This window comes from Carcharodon carcharias, chromosome 33, assembly GCF_017639515.1.
Source record: "Carcharodon carcharias isolate sCarCar2 chromosome 33, sCarCar2.pri, whole genome shotgun sequence".
NCBI classification, from domain to species: Eukaryota; Metazoa; Chordata; class Chondrichthyes; order Lamniformes; family Lamnidae; genus Carcharodon; species Carcharodon carcharias.
In genome coordinates this window covers 21,911,480-21,937,933 of record NC_054499.1, presented here as the reverse complement: position 1 = coordinate 21,937,933, position 26,454 = coordinate 21,911,480, and the positions used below count along the sequence as shown (strand labels likewise).

The following is a 26,454-nucleotide window of genomic DNA, read 5'->3' as shown; positions in this document are numbered from 1 at the left end:
AGAGGAGAGTGAGAGAGAGAGAGAGCAGCAAAAGCTTAAAGAGAAGCGACAGGAGAGAGAGAGTGGCGAGAGGTTAAAGGGACTCGAGAGGAGAGAAAGGGAGAGAGAGAGAGATAATCGCGATAGCTTAAAGAAATGCGAGAGGAGAGAGAGGGAGCGAGAGAGAGAGAGTGGCGAGAGGTTAAAGGGACTCGAGAGGAGAGAAAGGGAGAGAGAGAGATAATCGCGATAGCTTAAAGAAATGCGAGAGGAGAGAGAGGGAGCGAGAGAGAGAGAGTGGCGAGAGAGCAAGAGCTTAAAGAGACTCCGGAGGAGAGAGAGAGTGGAGAGAGAGAGAGAGGTTAAAGAGATGCGAGAGGAGAGAGAGAGAAGAGAGTTTAGAGAGATGTGAGAGGAGAGAGAGAGAGAGTGGTGAAAGTTTAAAGAGACGCGAGAGGAGAAAATGAGGGAGGGAGTGAGAGACAAAGAGAGAGTGATAGAGAGAGAGTTGTGAGAGGTAAAGAGTCATGAGAGGAGAGTGAGATAGAGAGCGGCGAGAGCATAAAGTGACACGAGAGGAGAGAGAGAGAGCGAGAGAGAGAGTGAGAGAGAGAGAGAGAGAGTGGCGAGAGCTTAAATGGACACAAAAGCAGAGAGAGGAGAGAAAGAGAGTGAGAGCAAGGAATAGAGAGAGGAGCGAAAGCTTTAAGAGATGCAGGAGGAGAGAGAGAGAGCGAAAGAATGAGAGAGAGAGAGAGAGAGGTGAGAGCTTAAAGAGACACAAGAGGAGAGAGAGAGAGCTTAAAGGGACATAAGGGGAGAGAGTGTGAGAGTTAGAGACAGAGAGAGCGCAGCAAGATCTTAAAGAGATGTGAGAGAGAGAGAGAGAAGGAGTGAGAGAGGGGGACTGAGGGAGAGAGTTAGCCGCTAGAGCTTAAAGAGACGTGAGAGGAGAGAGAGAGCGAGAGAGAGATAGAGGCAAAAGCTTAAAGAGACACGAGAGGAGACAGAGAGAGAGAGAGCGGCGAGAGCTTAAAGAGATGCAAGAGGAGAGAGAGACTGAGAAAGAGTGTGAGAGAGAGAGTTGTGAGAGTGTAAAGAGACGCAAGAGGAGAGAGAGAGAGGCGAAAGCTTAAAGAGACGGGAGAGGAGAGAGAGACAGAAAGAGAGATTTTGGTGAGAGCTTCAAGAGATGCAAGAGGAGAGTGAAAGAGAGAGAAATAAAGAGAGAGAGAGAGCAGTGAGACCTTAAAGAGACGCGAGAGGAAAGAGAAAGAGAAAAAGAGTGGTGACAGCTTCAAAAGATGCGAGAGGAGAGACAGAGAGAATGAGAGATAGTGACAGAGAGAGAGCGGTGAGAATTTAAAGGGACACGAGAGGAGAGAGTGGGAGAAATAGAAACAAAGAGAGCGGAAAAAGCTTAAAGAGACATGAGAGGATAGAGAGAGAGAGAGAGAGTGGCGAGAGCTTAAATGGACACAAGAGCAGAGAGAGGAGAGACAGAGAGTGAGAGAGGAGAGCGAGAGAGCTTAAAGGGACATCAGAGGGGAGAGTGTGAGAGTTAGAGACAGAGAGAGCAGCAAGATCTTAAAAAGATGTGAGAGGAGAGAGAGAAAGGGAGAGAGTGAGAGTTGTGAGAGCTTAAATAGTCGTGAGAGGAAAGAGAGAGAGTGGCGAGAGCTTAAAGGGATGTCAGAGGAGAGAGTGAGAGAGTTGGAGACAGAGAGAGAGCAGCGAGATCTTAAAGAGACATGAGAGTAGAGAATGAGAGAGAGAGTGAGAGAGAGGGTGAGGGAGAGAGAGCGGCGCGAGCTTAAAGAGATGCAAGAGGAGAGAGACTGAGACAGAGAGTGAGAGAGAGAGAGTTGCGAGAACTTAAAGAGACACAAGAGGAGAGAGAGAAAGAGTAGCGAGAGCGTAAAGAGATGAGAGAGGAGAAAGGGAGAGTGAGAGAGAGAGCGAGAGGTTAAAGGAACACAAGAGGAGAGAGAGTGAGAGAGATAGAGATAGAGAGAGAGAGCGGCGAGAGCTTAAAGAGATGCAAGAGGTGAGAGAGAGGGAGAAAGAGAGAGCGGCGAGAGGAGAGAGAGAGAGCGAGTGGCAAGATCTTAAAGGGACGTGAGAGGAGAGGGAGTGAGGGAGATAGAAACAGAGAGAGAAAGAGCAGTGAGAGCTTAAAGAGATGCAAGAGGACAGAGAGAGCGAGAGAGAGAGGGAGCGAGAGAGCAAGGCGAAAGCTTATAGAGGCACGAGAGGAGAAAGAGAGAGAGAGTGAGAGAGCAGCAAGAGCTTCATGAGACAAGAGAGGAGAGAGAGAGAGGGGGAGAAAAAGAGAGTGGCGAGAGGAGAGAGAGAGAGCGGTGGGAGCTTAAAGTGATGCGAGAGGAGAGAGAGCAAGAAAAAGGGAGAGAGAGCGAGATGGCGAAAGCTTCAGGAGATGCGAGAGGAGAGAGAGTGAGAGAGAGAGTGAGAGAGAGAGAGGGGCAAGAACTTAAAGGGACACGAGAGATAGAGAGAGTGAGAGAACAAGAGAGAGAGGCGAAAGCTTAAAGAGATACAAGAGGGCAGAGAGAGGAAAGAAAGCGGGAGAGAGAGAGAGTGAGAGAGCAGCAAGAGCTTCATGAGACAAGAGAGGAGAGAGAGAGGGGGAGAAAGAGAGAGTGGTGACAGGAGAGAGAGAGATAGAGAGAGAGAGCAAGAGGTTAAAGAGACAGGAGAGAGAGGGAGAGTGACAGAGAGAGTGAGAGAGTGGCGAGAGCTTAAAGAGATGCAAGAGGAGAGTGAGAGTGAGGGGGTGAGGGAGATGGAGAGAGAGAGAGAGCAACGAGAACTTAAAGAGATGTGAGAGGAGAGAGGGAGAGTGAGAGAGATAGAGAGAGTGAGAGGTTAAAGAGACAGGAGAGAGAGAGTGAGAGAGAGAGAGGCAAGAGCTTAAAGGGCCGTGAGAGGAGAGAGAGTGAGAGAGATGGACATAGAGAGAGAGAGAGAGCAACAGGAGCTTAAAGAGATGCAAGAGGAGACAGAGCAAGAGAAAGGGAGAGAGAGTGAGATGGCGAAAGCTTAAGGAGATGCGAGAGGAGAGAGAGTGAGAGGTTAAGGAGACAGGAGAGAGTGAGAGAGAGAGAGAGGAAAGAGCTTAAAGGGACACGAGAGGTGAGAGAGAGATAGAGAGAGTGACAGAGAGGCGAAAGCTTAAAGAGATGCAAGAGGATCGAGAGAGCGAGAGAGAGAGGGAGCGAGAGAGCAAGGTGAAAGCTTATAGAGGCATGAGAGGAGAAAGAGAGGGAGAGAGAGAGAGAGAGTGAGAGAGCTGCAAGAGCTTCATGAGACAAGAGAGGAGAGAGAGAGGGGGAGAAAGAGAGAGTGGTGAGAGGAGAGAGAGAGAGCGGTGGGAGCTTAAAGAGATGCGAGAGGAGAGAGTGCAAGATAAAGGGAGAGAGAGCGAGATGGCGAAAGCTTCAGGAGATGTGAGAGGTGAGAGAGAGTGAGAGTGAGAGAGAGAGAGAGGCAAGAACTTAAAGGGACACGAGAGATGAGAGATAGAGAGAGTGAGAGAACAAGAAAGAGAGGCGAAAGCTTAAAGAGATGCAAGAGGACAGAGAGAGGAAAGAGAGCGGGAAAGAAAGAGAGTGAGAGAGTGGCAAGACCTTCATGAGACAAGAGAGGAGAGAGAGGGGGAGAAAGAGACTGGCGACAGGAGAGAGAGATAGAGAGAGAGCAAGAGATTAAAGAGACAGGAGAGAGAGGGGGAGTGACAGAGAGAGTGGCGAGAGCTTAAAGAGATGCAAGAGGAGAGTGAGAGTGAGGGAGATAGAGAAAGAGAGAGCGACGAGAACTTAAAGAGATGTGAGAGGACAGAGGGAGAGTGAGAGAGATAGAGAGAGCAAGAGGTTAAAGAGACAGGAGAGAGAGAGAGTGAGAGAGAGAGAGAGAGGCAAGAGCTTAAAGGGCCGTGAGAGGAGAGAGAGTGAGAGAGATGGACATAGAGAGAGAGAGATAGCAGCGGGAGCTTAAAGAGACATGAGAGGAGAGAGAGAGACAGATAGAGAGGGAGTGAGAGTGGCGAGAGCTTAAAGAGATGCAAGAGGAGAGAGAGGGAGAAAGGGAACGAGAGCTTAAAGAAGCGCGAGAGGAAAGAGAGAGCAAGCGAGAGTGAGAGATTCAAGAGATGCGAGAGCAGAGAGAGAGAGAGAGAGAGACAGTGGTGAGAGCTTAAAGAGAAGCAAGAGGAGAGAGAGGGAGCAGCGAGGGCTTAAAGGGGAGTGAGAGAGGGAGCGACAGCTTAAAGAGATGCGAGAGGAGAGATGCGAGAGAAGAGAGAGAGCGAGACAGTGAGTGTGAGAGAGAGAGAGAGCGGCGAGAGCTAAAAGAGATGTGTAAGGAGAGAGAGGGAGAGAGTCTGTTGAGATCTTCAAGACATGCGAGAGAGAGCGAGAGGATGAGAGCTTAAAGTGATGCGAGGGGAGAGAGAGAGACAGAGGAGTGGCCAGGATTAAACAGACGAGCGAGGAGAGAGAGAGAGGGAGAGAGATGGTGAGAGATTAAAGAGACACAAGAGGGGAGAGAGAGAGAGAGAATGGCGAGAGGAGAGAGAGAGAGAGCAGCGAGAGCTTAAAGAGACTCAAGAGGAGACAGAGAGAGAGATCGAGAGAGAGAGAGAGAGAGGGACTGGCAAGAGGTTAAAGAGACATGAGTGGAGCGAGAGAGAGAGAGATATGCAACAGCAAGTTCCCCAAAACCGCAATGTGATAATGATCAGATCATCTGGTTTTCATTTGTGATGTTGGTTGAGGAATAAATATTGGCCTCTGGACACCAGGGAGATCTCCCTCTGATCGAGTTCCAAATAGTGGCCTCTGTGACACTTCACAATCCATGTATTATCAGCCCATTGTACACAACCCCAATGGACCCAAAACCCTTCCCCATTCACTCCCATTGTACACAATCCCAATGGACCCAAATCCCTCCCCATTCACTCCCACTGTACACAATCCCAATGGACCCAAACCCCTTCCCCATTCACTCCCATTGTATACAGCCCCAATAGACCCATACCCCTTCCCATTCACTCCCACTGTACACAATCCCAATAGACCCAAACCCCTTCCCCATTAACTCCCATTGTACACAATCCAGATAGACCCAAAACTCTTCCCATTCACTCCCACTGTACACAATCTCAATGGACCCAAACCCCTTCCCCATTCACTCCCATTGACACAATCCCAATAGACCCAAAACTCTTCCCATTCACTCCCACTGTACATAATCCCAATGGACCCTTCCCACTCACTCCTATTGTACACAATCGCAATGTACCCAACCCCTTCCTCATTCACTCCCATTGTACACAATCCTAACCCAAACCCCTTCCCATTCACTCCCATTGTACACAATCCCAATGGATCCAAACCCCTTCCCATTCACTCCCATTGTACACAATCCTAATGGATCCAAACCCCTTCCCATTCACTCCCATTGTACACAATCCCAATGGACCCAAACCCCTTCCCTATTCACTCCCATTGTACACAATCCCAATGGACCCAAACCCCTTCCCATTCACTCCCACTATGCACAATCCCAATGGACCCAAACCCCTTCCCATTCACTCCCATTGTACACAATCCCAATGGACCCAAACCCCTTCCCATTCACTCCCACTGTACACAATCCCAATGGACTCAAACCCCTTCCCATTCCCCACCATTGTACACAATCCCAATGGACCCAAACCCCTTCCCATACACTCCCACTGTACACAATCCCAATGGACCCAAACCCCTTCCCATTCACTCCCATTGTACACAATCCCAATGGATCCAAACCCCTTCCCATTCACTCCCATTGTACACAATCCTAATGGATCCAAACCCCTTCCCATTCACTCCCATTGTACACAATCCCAATGGACCCAAACCCCTTCCCTATTCACTCCCATTGTACACAATCCCAATGGACCCAAACCCCTTCCCATTCACTCCCACTATGCACAATCCCAATGGACTCAAACCCCTTCCCATTCCCCACCATTGTACACAATCCCAATGGACCCAAACCCCTTCCCATACACTCCCACTGTACACAATCCCAATGGACCCAAACCCCTTCCCATTCACTCCGACTGTACACAATCCCAATGGACCCAAACCCCTTCCCATTCACTCCCATTGTACACAATCCCAATGAACCCAAACCCCTTCCCATTCATTCCCACTGTACACAATCCCAACAGACCCAAACCCCTTCCCATTCAATCCCACTGTACACAATCCCAATGGACCCAAACCCCTTCCCGTTCACTCCCACTGTACACAGTCCCAATGGACCCAAACCCCTTCCCATTCACTCTAACTGTACACAATCCCAATGGACCCAAACCCCTTCCCATTCACTCCCACTGTACACAATCCCAATGGATCAAGCCATTTCCACTTCACCCGCATTCTACAGAATTCCAATCCAGATTAAATGATTTCCCAATGAGGTGATGTTTGGTGCACTGCTCCCTCATCCTGTTTAACTGAAGGTTAGACATGTGCAGCAAGCCCAGGTATGTTATTTGGAAGGTGAACACATTGTGTGCTTGTTGCTCAGTATTTGCTTTGGTGCCTGTTTGGACATGGTTGCTGAGTGAGTAACAAAATGGAGTTGAAGGATGGTGCTCGAACAATGAATAATTCTTGCCTCCCAGTGATCACTGATGACCTGGTGCACTGGACAGGTTGGTAGAATGAGCTGTATATGTTTGGGAAAAGCTGTTCACTGAAGTATACTTTCAAGATAAGAGGTGTCACTGTTTAATGAATGCTTTGTCTGGATGTGTGCCAGGATCAAGTGTCCAGACAATGAGTCACTCAACGAGACGGACAGGGAATATCACAAATTACTCATTTGATTCCATCTGAGGCTTTCCCCTTCCTCCAAACACAGCGCCTCCCCCACCACCACCTCAGCCCTCACCCGCATCCACTGCCCCTGCTCTATCCTCCACCCCCACTACCCCACCTCTCTGACTCCAACAAAATGCACCCTCTTACCAAGGGGGAGGATTCTCCTTCTCTGGAAGAATAAAGTCAAAAGCTGGATGCATTTAATGTCCGTCCGGTGTTTTGGAGGATAATCCACCAATTCTTTAACACAGAGACATCGTGTGATCGGGCACTGCCTCCTGAAAGCAGCAGGTTCGGTTGAGTTTTCCATCTGGTATATGCCTGGAAGGGCAACACTTGCAGGGCCCTTGGGAGCAAACAGAGGAGTGGGAGTAATTGGTAAAGAGCTGGCACAGCTAGAGTGGACTGAATGGCCTCCTTCTGTGCTGTCTGATTCTATAACTTCCTCAAGTGCCTCAACCTCTCAACTAATTGCTTCAGTCTTGGTTGCTGACTTGTATGATAAGTCTCTCTCTCTCTCTCGCTCTCTCTCCCTTCTACCTCTTGCCCTGTGTCTCTCTCTCTTCTATCTCTCTGTGCCCATCTATCTCTTCTTTTTCTGTCCCTTTCATCTCTACTTTTTTTCTTACAATATATGCAACTATTATCTTTCCTTCTCTCAGTGCCCATCTCTCTCATTCTGTGTCTCTATTCCACCCTCCTTTCCCTCTTGTTATCTCTCCTTGTCTCCCTATTTTTCTCTCTCAATATAGAATGGTTATATCACAGAAGAAGGCAATTGGGCCCATCGTGTCTATGCTGACTCTCTGCAATATTCATCTAGTCCCATTCCCCACCTTCCCATCGTTGCCCTGCAAATTTTTCCTCTTCAGGTAATTATCCTATTCTCCTTTCAAACATTCGACTGACCCTGTCTCCACCACACTCTCAAACATGCATTCCAGACCCTAACCACTCGATTGACCCTGTCTCCACCACACTCTCAGACAGTGCATTCCAGACCCTAACCACTCGATTGACCCTGTCTCCACCACACTCTCAGATAGTGCATTCCAAATCCTAACCACTCGATTGACCCTGTCTCCACCACACTCTCAGACAGTGCATTCCAGATCCTAACCACTCGATTCACCCTGTCTCCACCACACTCTCAGGCAGTGCATTCCAGATCCTAACCACTCGATTGACCCTGTCTCCACCACACTCTCAGACAGTGCATTCCAGACCCTAACCACTCGATTGCTCCCAATGCCCTGGGGCCAATATTTATCCCTCAACTGACATCATTAATAATAAACGCGTGGCCACCCGGCCATGATCGCGCTGCTGTTTGTGGGATCTTGCTGTGCGCAAAATGGCTGCCACGTCTTCTCCGCTAACCACAGTGACCACACTTCAAAAGTTGGCTCTTATCCTTTGGTGTCGTCCTTCCCGTTCACCGAGTAAGCGTTTTGTCAGGACCGGGGATAGCGACGGTAGATCTGGGGCGATGGTGATGTCGTGGTGACATCACTGGGCCTGTAATCCAGAGGCCCAGGCTAATCCTCTGGGGACACGGGTTCAAATCTCAGCTCCAGTCTGGTGGAATTTAAATTCAGTTCCCGCATTGAAAGCAAGTCTCAGTAATGGTGACCAAGGCAACCATCGTCGCCTGTTGTAGAAACCCAATCTGGGTCACTAATGCCCTTTAGAGAAGGAAATCTGCCCTCCTTACCCGGTCTGGCCTACATGTGACTCCACGCCCACACAGCCATGTGGTTGACTCTTAACTGCCCCTCTGAAATGGGCCGAGCCAGCCCACTCAGTTCAAGGGCAACTAAGGATATGAAACAAGTGCTGGCCTAGCCCATATCTCACAACAGAATAAAAACAAAGATGGCCACCTAATGCAAGGGGAGCCGATACACGAATTCTATTCCATTCCTTTTAATACTCAGTTTGGCGAGCCTTCCAATGCCTAAGATTTTTCCCAATTTTAAATGTGCCAACTCCTCATGTGCTGTATTTGGTAACCCTGGAGTTCATACAGCACAGAAGGTGGCTATTCAGCCTGTTGTGCCTGGACTAGCTCTTTGAAGCAGCTATCCAGTTGGTCACGCACCAATCCACCTTCCTCGTTGATTCTTCATAGTCCAGCAAACGTGTTTATCCCACTCCCCTTCTTGAATCCACGTCCAGTTGATTTCAGCTTGCAGGTGGTTTACGCAGATTAGAAAGTTGATTGCTATGGATTTTGCTGAATGCACCTCACCTCCAGACTGAATAAAACACCCATCTCGCTGGTAACGGCCCTGCCCATTGGCTAGCTCAATGTCGACTTCCATACCTGGCCCTCGATTCCCATGGCTTTCAGTTGAAACTAGAAGTCTTTCATGTGGAACTTTGTCCAAAGCCTTCTCCTGGCTTGGCTGGTCTTTCTGCTTGTTGGATCCACAGGCAACCAAACTGGGCTTTTCCCAGCTGCCTGTAAGAAAAGAAGGAGCTTGCATTTATATGAAGCCTTTCACCATCTCAGAGGTGCTTTGAAGACAGTTAAAACGCTTTTGACGTGTGGGCAGTGTTGCAGTTTGGGCTGAAGTTACTGTTCTGTTCAAGACTGAGATTGACAGGTTTTTTCCGATGCTCAGGGAATCAGGGAGTATGAGAACAGCGAGTCAAGGCGGAGTTGAGGTAGAATATCAGCCATGATCATATTGAATGGAGGAACAGTCATGAAGGGCTGAATGGCCTCCTCCTGTTTCTGACAGGGAAACAGAAAATGCTGGGAAAAGCTCAGCAGCTGTGGAGAGAGAGACAGAGTTGACGTTTCGAGTCCAGTGTAACTCTTCTTCGTCACAACTTCATGTTCTTCTCAGAGGGTTGCAGTGCAGACGGATGGGGAGATGACAGGCGGTGCGCTCCTTCAATGGTATTGGCTTGACTCATGTCCGCGCTGACCCGCGGATTGAATTGCTGGCCACCGCTGGTCACCAGGATGCTGGCTCGGTCTAGATACCTGCTGGGCTCTAACCGATTACATCTAGTCGGAACGTACACCTAAAAAACAAAACAAAAAACCCCTGCATTTTCCCAGGAGCCTTATCAGCAAGTCCAGCGTCGCTCCGCAGCTGATGGAATGCAGCCACAGCAGGAAACGTGACAGCCAATTTAGCACAGTAAGATCCCATTGATGGCACCTCAGATCTCACCTTTTGAGTGACATTGGTCAAGGGGTAATTTTTGGACCATAGAAGGGGGGGTGGTGGGGGGGGTTGGTGGTGGGGAATTACCCCTGTCCCGCTTCCGGTAGAGGCTGTGAGACCTGATAGGACAGACGGGGGCCTCGCCCTTGACGTCTGATCCAAAGGACAGCACCACTGACAAAGCAGCACCCGCCCGGTCCTGGCGTTAGGAAGTTCCGGCATGGATTACGTGCTCATGTCCCTGGAGCGGGACTCGAAGCCGCAACTTTGTGACTCAGAGGCGTGTGTGTGTTTGTCACGGGGGCCACAGAGAAACAACGTGCTCCATTGGGTGCACATCCTGAGGTAAAGGCGACACACAGATCCACAAGGCAGATCTCAGCGTGAAATATTACTCCAATTATCTGTAATCGCTGAGCTCAGCATTTTCTCAGCCCAGCCTGTCACTCAGAGCTTCCCAAAACTGACACCTTGGAAAAGATGTTGATTTCTCGTTTCTGGCGAGGGAGTTCAGGATACACTCCAGCTCAAGGGATTTATTGAGAGTCAAAGATCGGAGATTGACACCATCACATCAAGAGATAGCAGTTTACCCTTTCCCCATAGCCCTGTAACAATCCCAAACTAATCCCACTGCCCCGCTCTCTCCCCATAGCCCTGTATCAATCCCAAACTAATCCCACTGCCCCACTCTCTCCCCATATCCCTGTATCAATCCCAAACTATTCCCACTGTCCCGTCTCTCCCCATAGCCCTGTATCAATCCCAAACTATTCCCACTGTCCCGTCTCTCCCCATAGCCCTGTATCAATCCCAAACTATTCCCACTGTCCCGTCTCTCCCCATAGCCCTGTATCAATCCCAAACTAATCCCACTGCCCCACTCTCTCCCCATATCCCTGTATCAATCCCAAACTATTCCCACTGCCCCGCTCTCTCCCCATAGCCCAGTACCAATCCCCAAACTAATCCCACTGTCCCGTCTCTCCCCATAGCCCAGTACCAACCCCCAAACTAATCCCACTGTCCCGCTCTCTCCCCATAACCCTGTATCAATCCCCAAACTAATCCCACTGTCCCGCTCTCTCCCCATAGCTCTGTATCAATCCCAAACTAATCCCACTGTCCCGCTCTCTCCCCATAGCCCTGTATCAATCCCAAACTAATCCCACTGCCCCACTCTCTCCCCATAGCCCTGTATCAATCCCCAAACTAATCCCACTGTCCCGCTCTCTCCCCATAGCCCTGTATCAATCCCCAAACTAATCCCACTGTCCCGCTCTCTCCCCATAGCCCTGTATCAATCCCACACTAATCCCACTGCCCCACTCTCTCCCCATAGCTCTGTATCAATCCCAAACTAATCCCACTGCCCCACTCTCTCCCCATAGCCCTGTATCAATCCCCAAACTAATCCCACTGTCCCGCTCTCTCCCCATAGCCCTGTATCAATCCCACACTAATCCCACTGCCCCACTCTCTCCCCATAGCTCTGTATCAATCCCCAAACTAATCCCACTGTCCCGTCTCTCCGCATAGCCCTGTATCAATCCCCAAACTAATCCCACTGTCCCGCTCTCTCCCCATAGCCCTGTATCAATCCCACACTAATCCCACTGCCCCACTCTCTCCCCATAGCCCTGTATCAATCCCCAAACTAATCCCACTGTCCCGCTCTCTCCCCATAGCTCTGTATCAATCCCAAACTAATCCCACTGCCCCACTCTCTCCCCATAGCCCTGTATCAATCCCCAAACTAATCCCACTGTCCCGCTCTCTCCCCATAGCCCTGTATCAATCCCCAAACTAATCCCACTGTCCCGCTCTCTCCCCATAGCCCTGTATCAATCCCAAACTAATTTCGCTGATCTACTGTCATCTCCTGACCCCCTGAAGGATGTCTTCCTTTACTACCTTAGGGGCAGTTTGAAACTGGTGCTCCCACATGACTGACTCCCCAAATAACAGGAACAATCAGAAAGTGAAGGAGCGTGTCGTGTATGGATAGAGACCAGTGCGCATAGCAAGATCCCAGACTCGCTGGCCGACTGATTCCTAGAAGCACGCGCTCCCACTGAGCCATGGATGAAGACAAACAAAATAAACGCTCCCCTGTTCTCTCGATCGGTGTAATTATTTTATGAACTCAGTCAAATCTTCATTTACGTTCCCTGCTCAAAAACAAAGCTTCCTCCCCTCCAACGCTCTGCCCCCACCCTCCCTCGCCGTATTGCAAGTCTCCCCTCGCTGCTCATTCAGAGTCGTTCAGTGAGAGTGTGGTGAAGATTCTTAAACCCTAATGGATTTGTTGTTTATCCAATTAACGCAGCACAGATTCACCTGAATGATACTGGGACTCCAAGGGTTAAAATACGAGGATGAGTTGCACAGGCTAGGCTCATATTCCCTCGAGTTTAGAATATTAAGAGAAATATTAAGACGTTGCAGATGATTAAAGGATTTGAAAGCCAGAGAGAGAGTAGTTGCGGGGGGGGTGGGGGGGTGGGGGGTGGTGGGGTGGTGTGAGTAAGCCCCATTCCTCCGCGCACGCTACGTCTATGGCCGGGGGGGGTCACTGGGCATTGACCGGGGAACTCACCCTCCATCAGCCAGGAGCACGCCGACCGTTTGCCATCACCACAGGAGGGGAGAAAGCAGTTCGGACCAATGCTCTGACTTCCCGGTTTTTGACTGTTTCCCCCGCCCCCCCACCCTCCCACCCCCCAAACTCCCCACAGCCGCTCCTTCGATTGGTCAACTCAGCCTGGGAGCGGGGAGTGGAAATTTGGGAGCGTGCTGGCCTACTTGACGATGGCGTGGCGGTAACGTCAGTGGACGAGTAATCCCGAGGCCCGGCCTAACCCTCTGGGTACACAGGTTCAAATCCCACCACGGCGGCTGGTGGAATTCAAATTAAATTAATAAAATCTGGAATTGAAAGCTGGTCTCAGTAACGGTGACCATCAAGCCACCATCGATTGTCGTTTAAAGAAACCCGGCTGGTTCACTGATGCCCTTTGGGAAATCTGCCATCCTTACCCGGTCTGGCCTACATGTGACTCCCAGGCCTGACTTGGCCGAGCCAGCCACTCAGTTCAAGGGCAGTTAGAGATGGGTATTGCGAGCGATGCCCACATCCTGGGAGAGAATTAAAGAATAAACCCCGTGCAGGGCAAACACCCAGTTAGAAATAAATTCCGAAATGAATTCATCCTCGGGAGAATGCGGATGTGGAGCTCGCCCCCACAGGGAGTGGTCGAAGCGAACAGTATCGACACGTTTAAGAGGGAAGCTGCGATGATTGCACAATGTTCAGCACCAATTGTGACTCCTCAGATACTGAAGCAGTCCATGTCCAAATGCAGCAAGACCTGGACAATATCCAGACTTGGGCTGACAAGTGGCAAGTAACATTCACACCACACAAGTGTCAGGCAATGACCATCTCCAACAAGAGAGAATCTAACCATCGCCCCTTGATGTTCAATGGCATTACCATCACTGAATCCCCCATTGTCAATATCCTGGGGTTTACCATTGACCAGAAACTGAACTGGACCAGCCAAATAAATACTGTGGCTACAAGAGCAGGTCAGAGGCTGGGAATCCTGTGATGAGTAACTCACCTCCTGACTCCCCAAAGCCTGTCCACCATCTACAAGGCACAAGTCAGGAGTGTGATGGAATACTCTCCACTTGCCTGGATGAGTGCAGCTCCCACAACACTCAAGAAGCTCGACACCATCCAGGACAAAGCAGCCCCACTTGATTGGCACCCCATCCACAAACATTCACTCCCTCCACCACCGACGCACAGTAGCAGCAGTGTGTGTACCATCTACAAGATGCACTGCAGCAACTCACCAAGGCTCCTTAGACAACACCTTCCAAACCCACGACCTCTACCATCTAGAAGGACAAGGGCAGCAGACACATGGGAACACCACCACCTGGAAGTTCCCCTCCAAGTCACTCACCATCCTGACTTGGAAATATATCGCCGTTCCTTCACTGTCACTGGGTCAAAATCCTGGAACTCCCTCCCTAACAGCACGGTGGGTGTACCTACACCACATGGACTGCAGCGGCTCAAGAAGGCAGCTCACCACCACCTTCTCAAGGGGCAATTAGGGATGGGTAATAAATGCTGGGCCCAGCCAACGAAGCCCACATCCCTCCTGAAAGTTCCTATTGAATCCGCTTCCACCACCCTTTCAGGCAGCGCCTTCCAGATCACAACAACTCACTGTAGAATAAAAATTCTCTTCATCTCCCCCTCTGATTGTTGTTTTCCTGATTATTTTTTGGCTGTACCCTTGGGAAAGTGTTAATATCTTTAAATATGGCATCAAAACGAGAGACTCTTTAACATCATCTTTGTTCTGGAGATTGTCATTTTTTAAATTATTTATTCACAGGGTGGGGGTGGGGGTATCAGTGACCAGGCCAACACTTCATTGACAAGGTGGGAATGGGCCTTCCTACATTGTATTTGCAGCACTGTAGTACCCAATATGTTCAATCCAGTTGGTCTATGCTGGTGTTTCTGCTCCACATGAGCCTCCTCCCACCCTCCCCTTCATCTCCCCCTAGAACCATGGGAACATTACAGCACAGAAGGAGGCCATTCGGCCTATCTTGTCCATGCCAGCCCGAGGACACCCCTTTCAGGTGCCCTTTCTAATCCCACCTTCCTGCACCCGGCCCATCGCCCTGCAGCTTACAGCGCTTCAGGTGCAGATCCAGGTACTTTTTAAAAGAGTTTAGAGTTTCTGCCTCTACCACCAACTTGGGCAGCGAGTTCCAGACACCCACTACCCTCTGCGTAAAAAAGTTCTTCCTCATGTCCCCCCTACACCTTCTGCCTTGAATCTATGTCCCCCTATCAGCCTATCCTTCTATTCCTTTTTCCCTCATGTGTTTATCCAGCGTCCCCTTAAATGTATCGATACTATTCACCTCGACCACTACCTGTGGGAGCGAGTTCCACATTTTCCCCGCTCTCTGGGTAAAGGGGTTTCTCCTGAATTCCTCATTGGGTTTATTAGTGACTCTCTTATACTGATGGCCCCGAGTTCCGGTCTCCCCTATACAAGTGGAAATATCTTCTCTACGTCAACCCCATCGAAACCCCTTCAGAATTTTAAAGACCTCGATCAGGTCACCCCCTCGGCCTTCTCACATCTAGAGAAAAGAGCCCCGGCCTGTTTGGCCTCTCCCTGATAGTTATAACTTCTCAGTTCCAGCATCGTTATTATGATATTTTTTTTGCGCTTACTCAAGTGCCAGCATCTGCTCTTCGTAATGCGGAGCTTAGAATGGTGCACGGTAACTCTAAGTGTGGTTTCGCCAAGGTGCACCCGATACAGGTTTAACTTCCTGAGCTGGATTTCCATCCTCGGGATGGGGAGCAGGAATTGGGACATTTCCCAGCTCGGCCCGCCCGCCTCGGCAAAGGCGGGATTCTTATTCCCGAGGGATGTGTGTGTGTGTGTGTGTGTGTGTGTGTGTGTGTGTGTGTGTACGCTGGAGTCAGGCCTATAGCACTCCTGGAAAGAGCTCAGAGGCAGTCAACCCTGCTGTTTTTGAAAGATGCGCCTCGGTGCTCTGGAACTTCAACTCAGTTATAACAAAATAAATAAAACAGGCCATCTTAGCTTCATCCCTCACACCCCCTCGCCCCCCACGCTCTCCCCGTGCCCTCTCTATGCCATCTCCATTTCCCTTCTTACCACCCATGTCAGCCTATGGCACTTTCATGCCCATTCACCTGGTAAACACTGTATAGAACCAATGATTCTTCTCGTAACAATGTCATTTGTGAAAAGGCTTTAAAAAACAGACATTCATTCATGCATAACCTTCTTTAAAAAAAAAACTGATTTTGCTACAGCCCTGTAAAAGTGTCAGTCAACCAGAACTTTAAAGTATCAGCAGCAGGAACTGCAAGCACTTGACACCTGTTTATCTTGTGGAAATAAACATTGATCAGTTGAGAAAATGGACCTAAGAGGAAAAGCTGTCAATCGAACAGGGTTTTCCCTTGGGTGCAGCTGTTCCAACATTCTAATGGATGTCTGGGCTCTCACCCAAGCCTCATTCTGCACTCTTGACTGAGCAGCATGGGGTGGTGGGCAGAGAGGCAGAGATTGGCATGCGTGGGGTATGGGTAAGACCTTTTGAACTTACCTCCCAAAAGGCTCCCTCATCCAGGCTATGGTTCACGACACCCTCTGAGGGGCCCGTGAACCTCGAGCCCCTTGCAAAGCTGGTCTGACTCCGCGAAAATTGCGTTGGGGGTGAAGAGACGCCCAGGCCCACAACAGAGCCCGCCAGGCTGGGATTGCAGGGAGCAGGCTGGAGACCCGAAACACCCCGCGCCCTTATTCCGCCTGGGTGAAAATTAGAAGGTGCCGGGAATGGGGCCGGGGAAAACCCAGAATTAGGTCCCGGCTGCCATTTTGGATGTTCCATGGAGTCTCTTCTTGCCTGTGAAAATCCAGCCCCATGTCAGCTCTTCAATTCTCTTCAGAAATGAACTTTGTTTGTTTTTTTTTTAATGACCTTATTAAGCTACGTTGCAACTTTAGGGATTTGTTTATCTGTACGATCTCTGTTCCCGTACCCCCGTTTGGACGCAGCAACGATTGGACCCTTAAAGAGGTCTCCGTGTAAGTGCGTGATGTTTCCAATAGGGAGAATTTTCTCCCCGCTGGGTGGGAGTAAGCGGGAGCGGGTGCACAGCCGCTCGTTGGCCGCAATTGGCTGCGTGTGCCGCCCTTTTGCGTGGGCTGGCCAATAAAGTTCTGCCTAGCGTGCCCGGAAGTGCTCAGCGCTGCCTGTGCGGGCGGAGGGTGGGGGGGTTGGGGGGGAGGGGTGGGGGGTTGGGGGTTAGAAAGCCGATTCGGGGTCTGCGCTCCTTCCTGCAGAACTCTCTCTCAGGCAGCTCCGCGCACTCAGGAAGATTAAGAAAAGTCATAAAAATGTGAAAAGTAAAAAAAAATATAAAATTATTCAGGCACGTCCCCCTCACGTCACAAGAGCTGGGACATGTTGGCGAATTTTCATTAAAAGTTTCTATTGAATTAATAAAACTTTCATCCCGCCCGTGGATGAGGTTCCATGAGAAATGCGAAGGCTCTTTGCCCCCCACCTCCCCCCTACCCCCACCAACCTTAACCATGGACGGACAGCCCTGACCAGCTCTTTAACTGGTTGACTGATGGCCTGAACGGGCCTTTGACAGTTTGGTGGGCGCGTGGCCAACTCCGGTGAAGATGGGAATGACGCACGGTGACATTGGGACCCACGCCCGGCATCACTGTGTATTATTTTACACGTCAGCGAGCCAAACGGGAGATTCAGGCCTGTGAGTTTAAACTGCACCATAATAATTTTCCAAAGAGATACGCGTCATCCATATTCTTGCTACCAAAAATACTGTACCTCATAATTATCTAACTTGCAGCTTGTTTGCCAATGACATGGCCATTCTGCGAGGTTATTATCTTCTTGAGCCGCTGCAGTCCGTGTGGTGTAGGTACACCCACAGTGCTGTTAGGGAGGGAGTTCCAGGATTTTGACCCAGCGACAGTGAAGGAACGGCCGATATATTTCCAAGTCAGGATGGTGAGTGGCTTGGAGGGGAACTTCCAAGTTGTGGTGTTCCCATGTGTCTGCTACCCTTGTCCTTCTAGATGGTAGTGGTCGTGGGTTTGGAAGGTGCTGTCTAAGGATTCTTAGTGAGTTCCTGCAGTGCATCTTGTAGATGGTACACACACCACTGCTATACTCATGGTCTTATAATTATATGTTCATCAAACCACAACATTTTTTACAATTCATTCTTAAGATATGAGCATCGCTGGCTGGGCCCAGCATTTATTGCCCATCCCTAATTGCCCCTTGAGAAGGTGGTGGTGAGCTGCCTTCTTGAACTGCTGCAGCCCTGGTGGTGTAGGTACACCCATAACCTTTGATCCCCTTACCAATCAAGAACCTATCTATCTGGGTCTTAAATACACTCAATGACCTGGCCTCCACAGCCTTCTGTGGCAATGAATTCCATAGATTCACCACTCTCTGGCTAAAGAAGTTTCTCCTCATCTCTGTTCTAAAAGGTCTTCCCTTTACTCTGAGGCTGTGCCCTCGGGTCCTAGTCTCTCCTACTAATGGAAACATCTTCCCCACGTCCACTCTATCCAGGCCTTTCAGTATTCTGTAAGTTTCAATCAGATACCCCCTCATCCTTCTAAACTCCATCGAGTATAGACCCAGAGCCCTCAAACGTTCCTCATATGTTAAGCCTTTCATTCCTGGGATCGTTCCTGTGAACCTCCTCTGGACCCTCTCCAGGGCCAGCACATCCTTCCTGAGATACGGGGCCCAAAATTGCTCACAATATTCTAAATGTGGTCTGACCAGAGCCTTATAAAGCCTCATCCATCCAAGCTCTGGATTACGAGTCCAGTAACAGTTACCTCATGCTACAATTCCACTTGGTGGGGGTGAGGGGGGTTGGGGGGGGGGTGGGGAGGGTGGAGCTGCTGTGGCGGGGGGAATGTCGAGATGTCCAAATTAGCTGAGAGACCGACCATTGGGGACTATGATGTGGAAAGAAGGCACTGGTTAACCATGAGATTGTTACAGTTCATAGACCTTGACTCCCTCGTCAATCAAAAATCTGCCCGACCCAGCCTTGAATATACTCAATGACCTCTGCCCCTCCCTGGGGAAGAGAATTCCAAAGATTAACCATCCTTTGAGAGAAGAAATTCCTCCTCATCTCCGTTTGGAAGACCCCTTATTTTTAAACAGTGCCCCCTGGTTCTACATTTCCCTCCAAGGGGAAACACCCTCTCAGCATCCACCCTGTCCCGCCCCCCCCCCTCGGAATCTCATGTTTCAATAAGGTCACCTCTCATTCCTCTAAACTCCGATGGGTAGAGGCCCAACCTGCTCAACCTGTCCTCATAAGACAAACCATCCCCTCCATCCCCACCTCAGGAATCAGCCGAGTGAACTTTCTCTGAACGGCTTCCAATGCAGGTATGTCCCTCCTTAAGTAAGGAGACCAGAACCATACACTGTGGTGTGGCCTCGCCAATACCCAAGAACAGTTGTAGCAAGACCTCCTGACTTTTATACTCCATGTCCTTTGCCAATGAAGGCCAACACTACGCTTGTCGTCCCAATTACCTGCTGGACCTGAACACTGACTTTTTGTGATTCATGCACCAGGACACCCAGATCCCTCTGTACCCCAGCATTCTGCCGTCTCTCTCCATTTGAAATAATATTGTGCCTGGGTGGGTGATAAATGGCCTTGACGATGACTCCCACACCCCCTGACTCAATACGTGAAGAAAACATTATGCCCGGTCATGTTTTATGCATTGAACATTTTTCCCTTTTTCCCTTTTCCCTTTCAGGCTTCTTAAGCACAGGAGATATGGCCGCCAAGGGTAATTATGGCCTGCTCGATCAGATCCAGGCCTTACGGTGGCTGAGTGAGAACATTGGCTTCTTTGGCGGTGACCCCATGAGAATCACTGTTTTCGGATCGGGTGCGGGTGCCTCTTGTGTCAACCTCCTGATTCTTTCTCACCATTCTGAAGGTAACCGTTGGAGCAATTCAACAAAAGGTATTCAGCCGGCACAAACCCTTTGACAATTTTGGTGTCTGCATGCTGCTGTCATAGCCTCTAAAGGGAAAACTGAACCCTGGTTAAAAAGCAAAAATTGGCGGGCGAGGTGAGAGTTCACTTACTGCGATGGTCAAGCCTTTGTTGTTCTCTGTGATGCATTCCCCCACTCACCAGCCCCGCCCCGCCCACCGCCTCGGCCTACATGGCCAAGAGGCCTACTCCTGTTTGCTTCACAGTACAAAAGCCAGCTATTCAGCCTGATGGGCCTGCACCAGCTCCTTGGACTGGGCTGTTGAGAATTGTCTTGAAAGCATCACAGCTTCACCTTCCCGGGTCACTCTATGGGGAATTGGTCCGGCCTCTTCAGTTAGGCTCTGTTGTCGAAGCCCATGAGGCCCTCACACTCGAACACCAATGTCGTGTTGCCTGGGCATAGGTGTTTTGAGAGCCTCCATGGGTGTTTTGAGAGCCTCCATGGGTGTTTTGAGAGCCTCCATAGGTGTTTTGAGAGCCTCCATGGGTGTTTTGAGAGCCTCCATGGGTGTTTTGAGAGCCTCCATGGGTGTTTTGAGAGCCTCCATAGGTGTTTTGAGAGCCTCCATGGGTGTTTTGAGAGCCTCCATAGGTGTTTTGAGAGCCTCCATGGGTGTTTTGAGAGCCTCCATGGGTGTTTTGAGAGCCTCCATGGGTGTTTTGAGAGCCTCCATGGATGTTTTGAGAGCCTCCATGGGTGTTTTGAGAGCCTCCATGGGTGTTTTGAGAGCCTCCATGGGTGTTTTGAGAGCCTCCATGGATGTTTTGAGAGCCTCCATGGGTGTTTTGAGAGCCTCCATGGATGTTTTGAGAGCCTCCATGGATGTTTTGAGAGCCTCCATGGGTGTTTTGAGAGCCTCCATGGATGTTTTGAGAGCCTCCATGGGTGTTTTGAGAGCCTCCATGGATGTTTTGAGAGCCTCCATGGGTGTTTTGAGAGCCTCCATGGATGTTTTGAGAGCCTCCATGGGTGTTTTGAGAGCCTCCATGGGTGTTTTGAGAGCCTCCATGAATGTTTTGAGAGCCTCCATGGGTGTTTTGAGAGCCTCCATGGATGTTTTGAGAGCCTCCATGGATGTTTTGAGAGCCTCCATGGGTGTTTTGAGAGCCTCCATGGATGTTTTGAGAGCCTCCATGGGTGTTTTGAGAGCCTCCATGGGTGTTTTGAGAGCCTCCATGGGTGTTTTGAGAGCCTCCATGGGTGTTTTGAGACCCTCCATGGGTGTTTTGAGACCCTCCATGGGTGTTTTGGTTCTCAATAATTGGAATTGTGAAAACTCCAAACTATCCAATTCAGTGAGCTTCAAGGTCTTTCCACAAGGACCTGGTATAAAGGCAAGTTCCTATTATCCCCTGAAAGCTTCATCAAATATGTCCCAGCCTCAATCAGTGAGAGGCTCAACTTCACTGGAATTTGGGTCCCTTCTGATCTCAGGAGCCAGTTCAAAGATGGAGATGTCATGACATCATGGGTTTAGTGACCAGAATTGTGATGTCATCAGCATAGCAACAGGAATCGTTCTATTGTGATGTCATCAGCGTATGAACAGGAATCGTTCTGTTGTGATGTCATCACAGTAGCAACAGGAATCGTTCTGTTGTGATGTCACCAGCATAGCAACAGGAATCATTCTGTTGTGATGTAATCACCGTAGCAACAGGAATCGTGCTGTTGTGATGTCATCAGCGTAGCAACAGGAATCATTCTGTTGTGATGTAATCACCGTAGCAACAGGAATCGTTCTGTTGTGATGTCACCAGCATAGCAACAGGAATCATTCTGTTGTGATGTAATCACCGTAGCAACAGGAATCGTTCTGTTGTGATGTCACCAGCATAGCAACAGGAATCATTGTGTTGTGATGTAATCACCGTAGCAACAGGAAACGTTCTGTTGTGATGTCACCAGCATAGCAACAGGAATCATTGTGTTGTGATGTCATCACCGTAGCAACAGGAATCGTTCTGTTGTGATGTCATCAGCGTAGCAACAGGAATCGTTCTGTTGTGATGTCATCAGCATAGCAACAGGGATCGTCCTGTTGTGATGTCATCAGTGTAGCAACAAGAGTTGTCATGTTGTGATGTCATCAGTGTAGCAATAGGAGTTGTCATGTTGTGAAATCATCAGCGTAGCAACAGGAATTGTCACTGTGATGTCATCAATGTAGCAACAGGAGTTGTCCTGCTGTGATGTCATCAGCATAGCAACAGGAATCATTCTGTTGTGATGTCATCAGCATAGCAACAGGAATCATTCTGTTGTGATGTCATCAGCATAGCAACAGGAATCATTCTGTTGTGATGTCATCAGCATAGCAACAGGAGTTGTCCTGTTGTGATGTTAAGAGTGTAGCAACAGCAGTGAGGACATCATCAGCTGAGCAGCCACACGCGAGTCCTCTCTGTGTCTGGCTGATATTATCGCCCCCTCCCCCGCCCCCACCCCCTGCCCCTCCACCCATCTCGCCCTGCTCCCCTACCCTCTCAGAGGTTGGCACTCCAAAGGAGCTGGCACTGTGGTCCTGGCACCTCGCTGTGGAGGCAAAATGCCGCTGTCGCCAAATCCATGGGAGCCGCCATTTTGTCCTGGCTTGACAGCGGGTGTGGGGGAACACAGGCTGTACTTGAGTACAGGGCTCAGCACCAACACCAGGCCTCACCAGGCAACCGGCTCAACCTGCTCCTGACAAGAAAGATGGAGCAGTTTGGCGTGTGGGGGCGCTTTGGGAATGAGGGAATGAGGCTGCAGGTCAATAAACAAACCCCATCAAAAACGTTGCGCGGAGAGAGAGGGGGGGGCCGAGATTCCCTCACACCTCGGCCCACCATCCAGAGGCACGTTGCACGTTGGCCAGAGCGACCGGTGAACTTTAACCTCACCCATAATTGTAACTAAGGTTGAGTCACCCTTTAGTTTGACAAGTCATACACATTGGACCACGCCACACATTTTGAGGGAACAGCTGATTTTTTTTTTTGACTACTGTCAGACGGCTTAATTTACAAACTAAAAAGCTTCTCACGAGCTGTCAGGCGATGAGTTGGCTGCTCATTCGATGGACGTTTCTCCCTTTGGCTTGTGAGAAACGAAAGGTTTTTTTTTCCCCTCTTGTGTAAGGTCGGTGGGGGATGGTGTGGGAGGGAATGAAACAAAAAATGGCGGGGAGGGGGTCGGGGGTGGGGGGGGTGGTGGGGGTGGGGGGTGGTGGGGGGTAAAGAAAAGGAGAAATAGAAACCCTCGGACACACCAAAGCCTTCTTGCACTTGTGATGATATTGATAAGAAATGGCGTGGGCAGCCAGTGACTTTAACTGAGCCAAACTCAAAACAAATAAAACCAAGCCAAAAAATGGAAACCAGCTGCTTTGGGCCAATAATATGCTGGTGTCTGCGACCCACAAACACGTGTAGTCAGGACTAAATTGCCGTTGGGATTTTAAAATTGTGTTAATCGAACAAAAAAAAAAACCCTCTGGGAAAAAAATATTTGCCTGACTACGTTTCCTGTCTCGGTCTGTGGATCAGAGGGCTGGGCAAGGAATCAGGCAATGCTTTCGGGACCTAGGAAGTCGGGGTGAAGGCTTTGTGCGTCCGCAGAGAGGCCTAGGCTGAAGGCTTGAGGCCTAACTGCCGACGGCAAAACTCGGACGGGTCGGCAAGCCGAGGGCGGGGGGGGCGGGGGGGGGGAAGTGGGGTCAGAAGTAAGGCAACCTTCGCCCACGGTCCAGTCCCTGTAGGGTCACCGACGCCGGTGGGGCATTTTCGAGAGAGGGGGTGGGGGTGTTGGGGGGTGGGGAGGTGGGGGGGGCGGGGGACGGAGGGAGCAGGACCTCCTGCAAGCAGCCGTCCCTTTCCAAGCCAACCCTGGTGCTCCCCGCCGGCCCCGTGTCGAATGAGTCGGCAAGGGCGGACTCCGAGGCCTGAACCAATCGGCCGGCGGGTGGAGTGACGCGGGATTGGCCACGTTCCGAGGGGCCGGCGTCAGGGCTGGGCTGAGCGCCCGCCGAGCGCCGATGGGCCCCGTCGAGGGGCCGTGAACGAGTTAATTGACGTGATGGTTAACGATACCCACCTCACCTCACGGTTGGCGGCCTTGACGTTTTCTAGGAAGCCTCATCCACGAACGGGCCTTATTTGCACCCCCACCCCCACACACCCCACCACCACCACCCCCCCCCCCCCCGCCCCCGGGGTAAAATGGCGGCACAGAGCCAATGTCGGGCAGCGGTCAGCTCTGTGACCGGTCCTGTCCACTCTCGCTGAGCCCGCCCGCTGGCTGGCTGAAAAATTCAGGGCCATGCCTCCTACAGACAGCCTCTTTCAACCCATCTCCAATAAATGATAACCAGGTCAGACATTCCTCACAGGAACTTCCAACTCAATAAAAAGCTGTCTCGCACCTGTTCTCTCCCCTCACAGCTGGAGCCCTCAGCTGTATCCTGACATTAACATATCGTTCTGTTCGACTCCAGGGTCTCCCTGCAGAGTGGGCAAACAAACACACGGGGAGTGTGTCAGTATTTACCGAGGGTCCCCGGGGAGTATATCAGTATTTATAGGAGGAAACGAGGAGTGTGTCATTATTTACAGGGGATAACCATGGTCCGTGTCAGTATTTACAGGGGTTCCCCATGGATTCTGTCAATATTTATAGTTGCACCCCGTGAATTATGTCAGTATTTACAGGGGGTCCTGGGGAGTGGGTCAGTTTTTACAGGGGAGTCTGCATGGATTCTGTCAAAATTTATATTACAGGGGGTCCCCAGGGAATGTGTCAGTATTTACAGGGAGTCCCGGGGAGTGTGTCAGTATTTACAGGGGGCCCCAGGGGAGTGTGTCAATTATTACAGGGTGACCCGGGGAATGTGACAGTATTTACAGGGGGTCCCCGCGAGTGTGACTGTATTTGCAGTGGGACACGGGGAATGTGTCAGTGTTTGCAGGGGTCTCTGGGGAGTGTGTCAGTATTTACAGGGGGTCCCATGGGATTGTGTCAGTATTTACAGGGGGTCCCCGGGGAGTGTGTCATTATTTACAGGGGATAACCATGGTCTGTGTCAGTATTTACAGGGGTTCCCCATGGATTCTGTCAATATTTATAGCTGCACCCCGTGAAGTATGTCAGTATTTACAGGGGGTCCTGGGGAGTGTGTCAGTATTTACAGGGGGTCCCTGGGGAGTGTGTCAGTATTTACAGGGGGTCCCCGGGGAGTGTGTCAGTATTTACAGGGGGTCCCCGGGGAGCGTGTCCGTATTTACAGGGGGTCCCCGGGGAGTGTGTCCGTATTTACAGGGGGTCCCCGGGGAGTGTGTCAGTATTTACAGGGGGTCCCCGGGGAGTGTGTCAGTATTTACAGGGGGTCCTGGGGAGTGTGTCAGTATTTACAGGGGTCCCCGGGGAGTGTGTCAGCATTTACAGGGGGTCCTGGGGAGTGTGTCAGCATTTACAGGGGGTCCCCGGGGGGTGTGTCAGTATTTACAGGGGGAACCCGGGGAGTGTGTCAATATTTACAGGTGGACGCGGGGAGAGTGTCAGTATTTACAGGGAGACTCTAGGGAGTGTGTCAGTCTTTACAGGGGGATCCCCGGGGAGTGTGTCAGTATTTACAGGGGGTCCACGGGGAGTGTGTCAGTATTTACAGAGGGTCCACGGGGAGTGTGTCAGTATTTACAGGGAGTCCCGGGGAGTGTGTCAGTATTTACAGGGTGTCCCTGGGAGTGTGTCAGTATTTACAGGGAGTCCCTGGGAGTGTGTCAGTATTTACAGGGAGTCCCAGGGTGTGTGTCAGTATTTACAGTGAGTCCCAGAGAGTGAGTCAGTGTTTACAGTGTGTCCCGGAGAATGTGTCAGTATTTACAGGGAGGTCCCCGGGCAGTGTGTCAGTATTTACAGAGAGTACCAGGGAGTGTGTCAGTATTTACAGGGTGTCCCCAGGAAGTGTGTCAGTATTTACAGGGAGTCCCGGGGAGTATGTCAGTATTTACAGGGGTGCCTGGGAGTGTGTCAGTATTTACAGAGAGTACCGAGGAGTGAGTCAGTATTGACAGGGGTTCCCTGGGAGTGTGTCAGTATTTACAGGGATTCCCGGGGAGTGTGTCAGTATTTACAGGGGGTCCTGGGGAGTTTTTCAGTATTTACAGGGGGTCCTGGGGAGCATGTCAGTATTTACAGTGGGTCCTGGACAGTGTGTCAGTATTTACAGGGGGTCCTGGGGAGTGTGTGAGTATTTACAGAGGTCCCCGGGGAGTGTGTCAGCATTTACAGTGGGTCCTGGGGAGTGTGTCAGTATTTAAATTGGGGCGTGGGGAGTGTGTCAGTATATACAGTGGGTCCCCGCGGAGTGTGTCAGTATTTACAGTGGGTCCTGGGGAGTGTGTCAGTATTTACAAGGGGTCCGCATGGATTCTGTCAAAATTTATAATTACAGGGGGTGCCCAGAGAGTGTGTCAGTGCTTGCAGGGGGTCCTGGGGAGTGTGTCAGTGTTTACAGGTGTCCCCGGGGAGTGTGTCAGTATTTACAGGGGTCCCCGGGGTGTATGTCAGTATTTACAGGGGGTCCTGGGGAGTGTATCAGTATTTACAGGGAGTCCGCATGGATTCTGTCAAAATGTATTGTTACAGGGGGTGCCCAATGAGTGTGTCAGTGTTTGCAGGTTGTCCTGGGAAGTGTATCAGTGTTTACAGGTGTCCCCGGGGAGTGTGTCAGTATTTAC

General features: G+C 50.5%; 1 protein-coding gene across 4 annotated transcripts in view; it reads left to right on the top strand.

The window, feature by feature from the left end:
• LOC121272275 (neuroligin-4, X-linked-like) overlaps window positions 1-26,454 on the top strand; it is a 1,033,091-nt gene that overhangs the window by 587,028 nt on the left and 419,609 nt on the right. For all 4 annotated transcript variants that reach the window (XM_041178833.1, XM_041178831.1, XM_041178834.1 and 1 more), the window contains one exon: window positions 19,489-19,674. In XM_041178833.1, coding sequence (XP_041034767.1) covers window positions 19,489-19,674 — 186 coding nt within the window. The remainder of the gene's footprint in view (window positions 1-19,488; window positions 19,675-26,454) is intronic.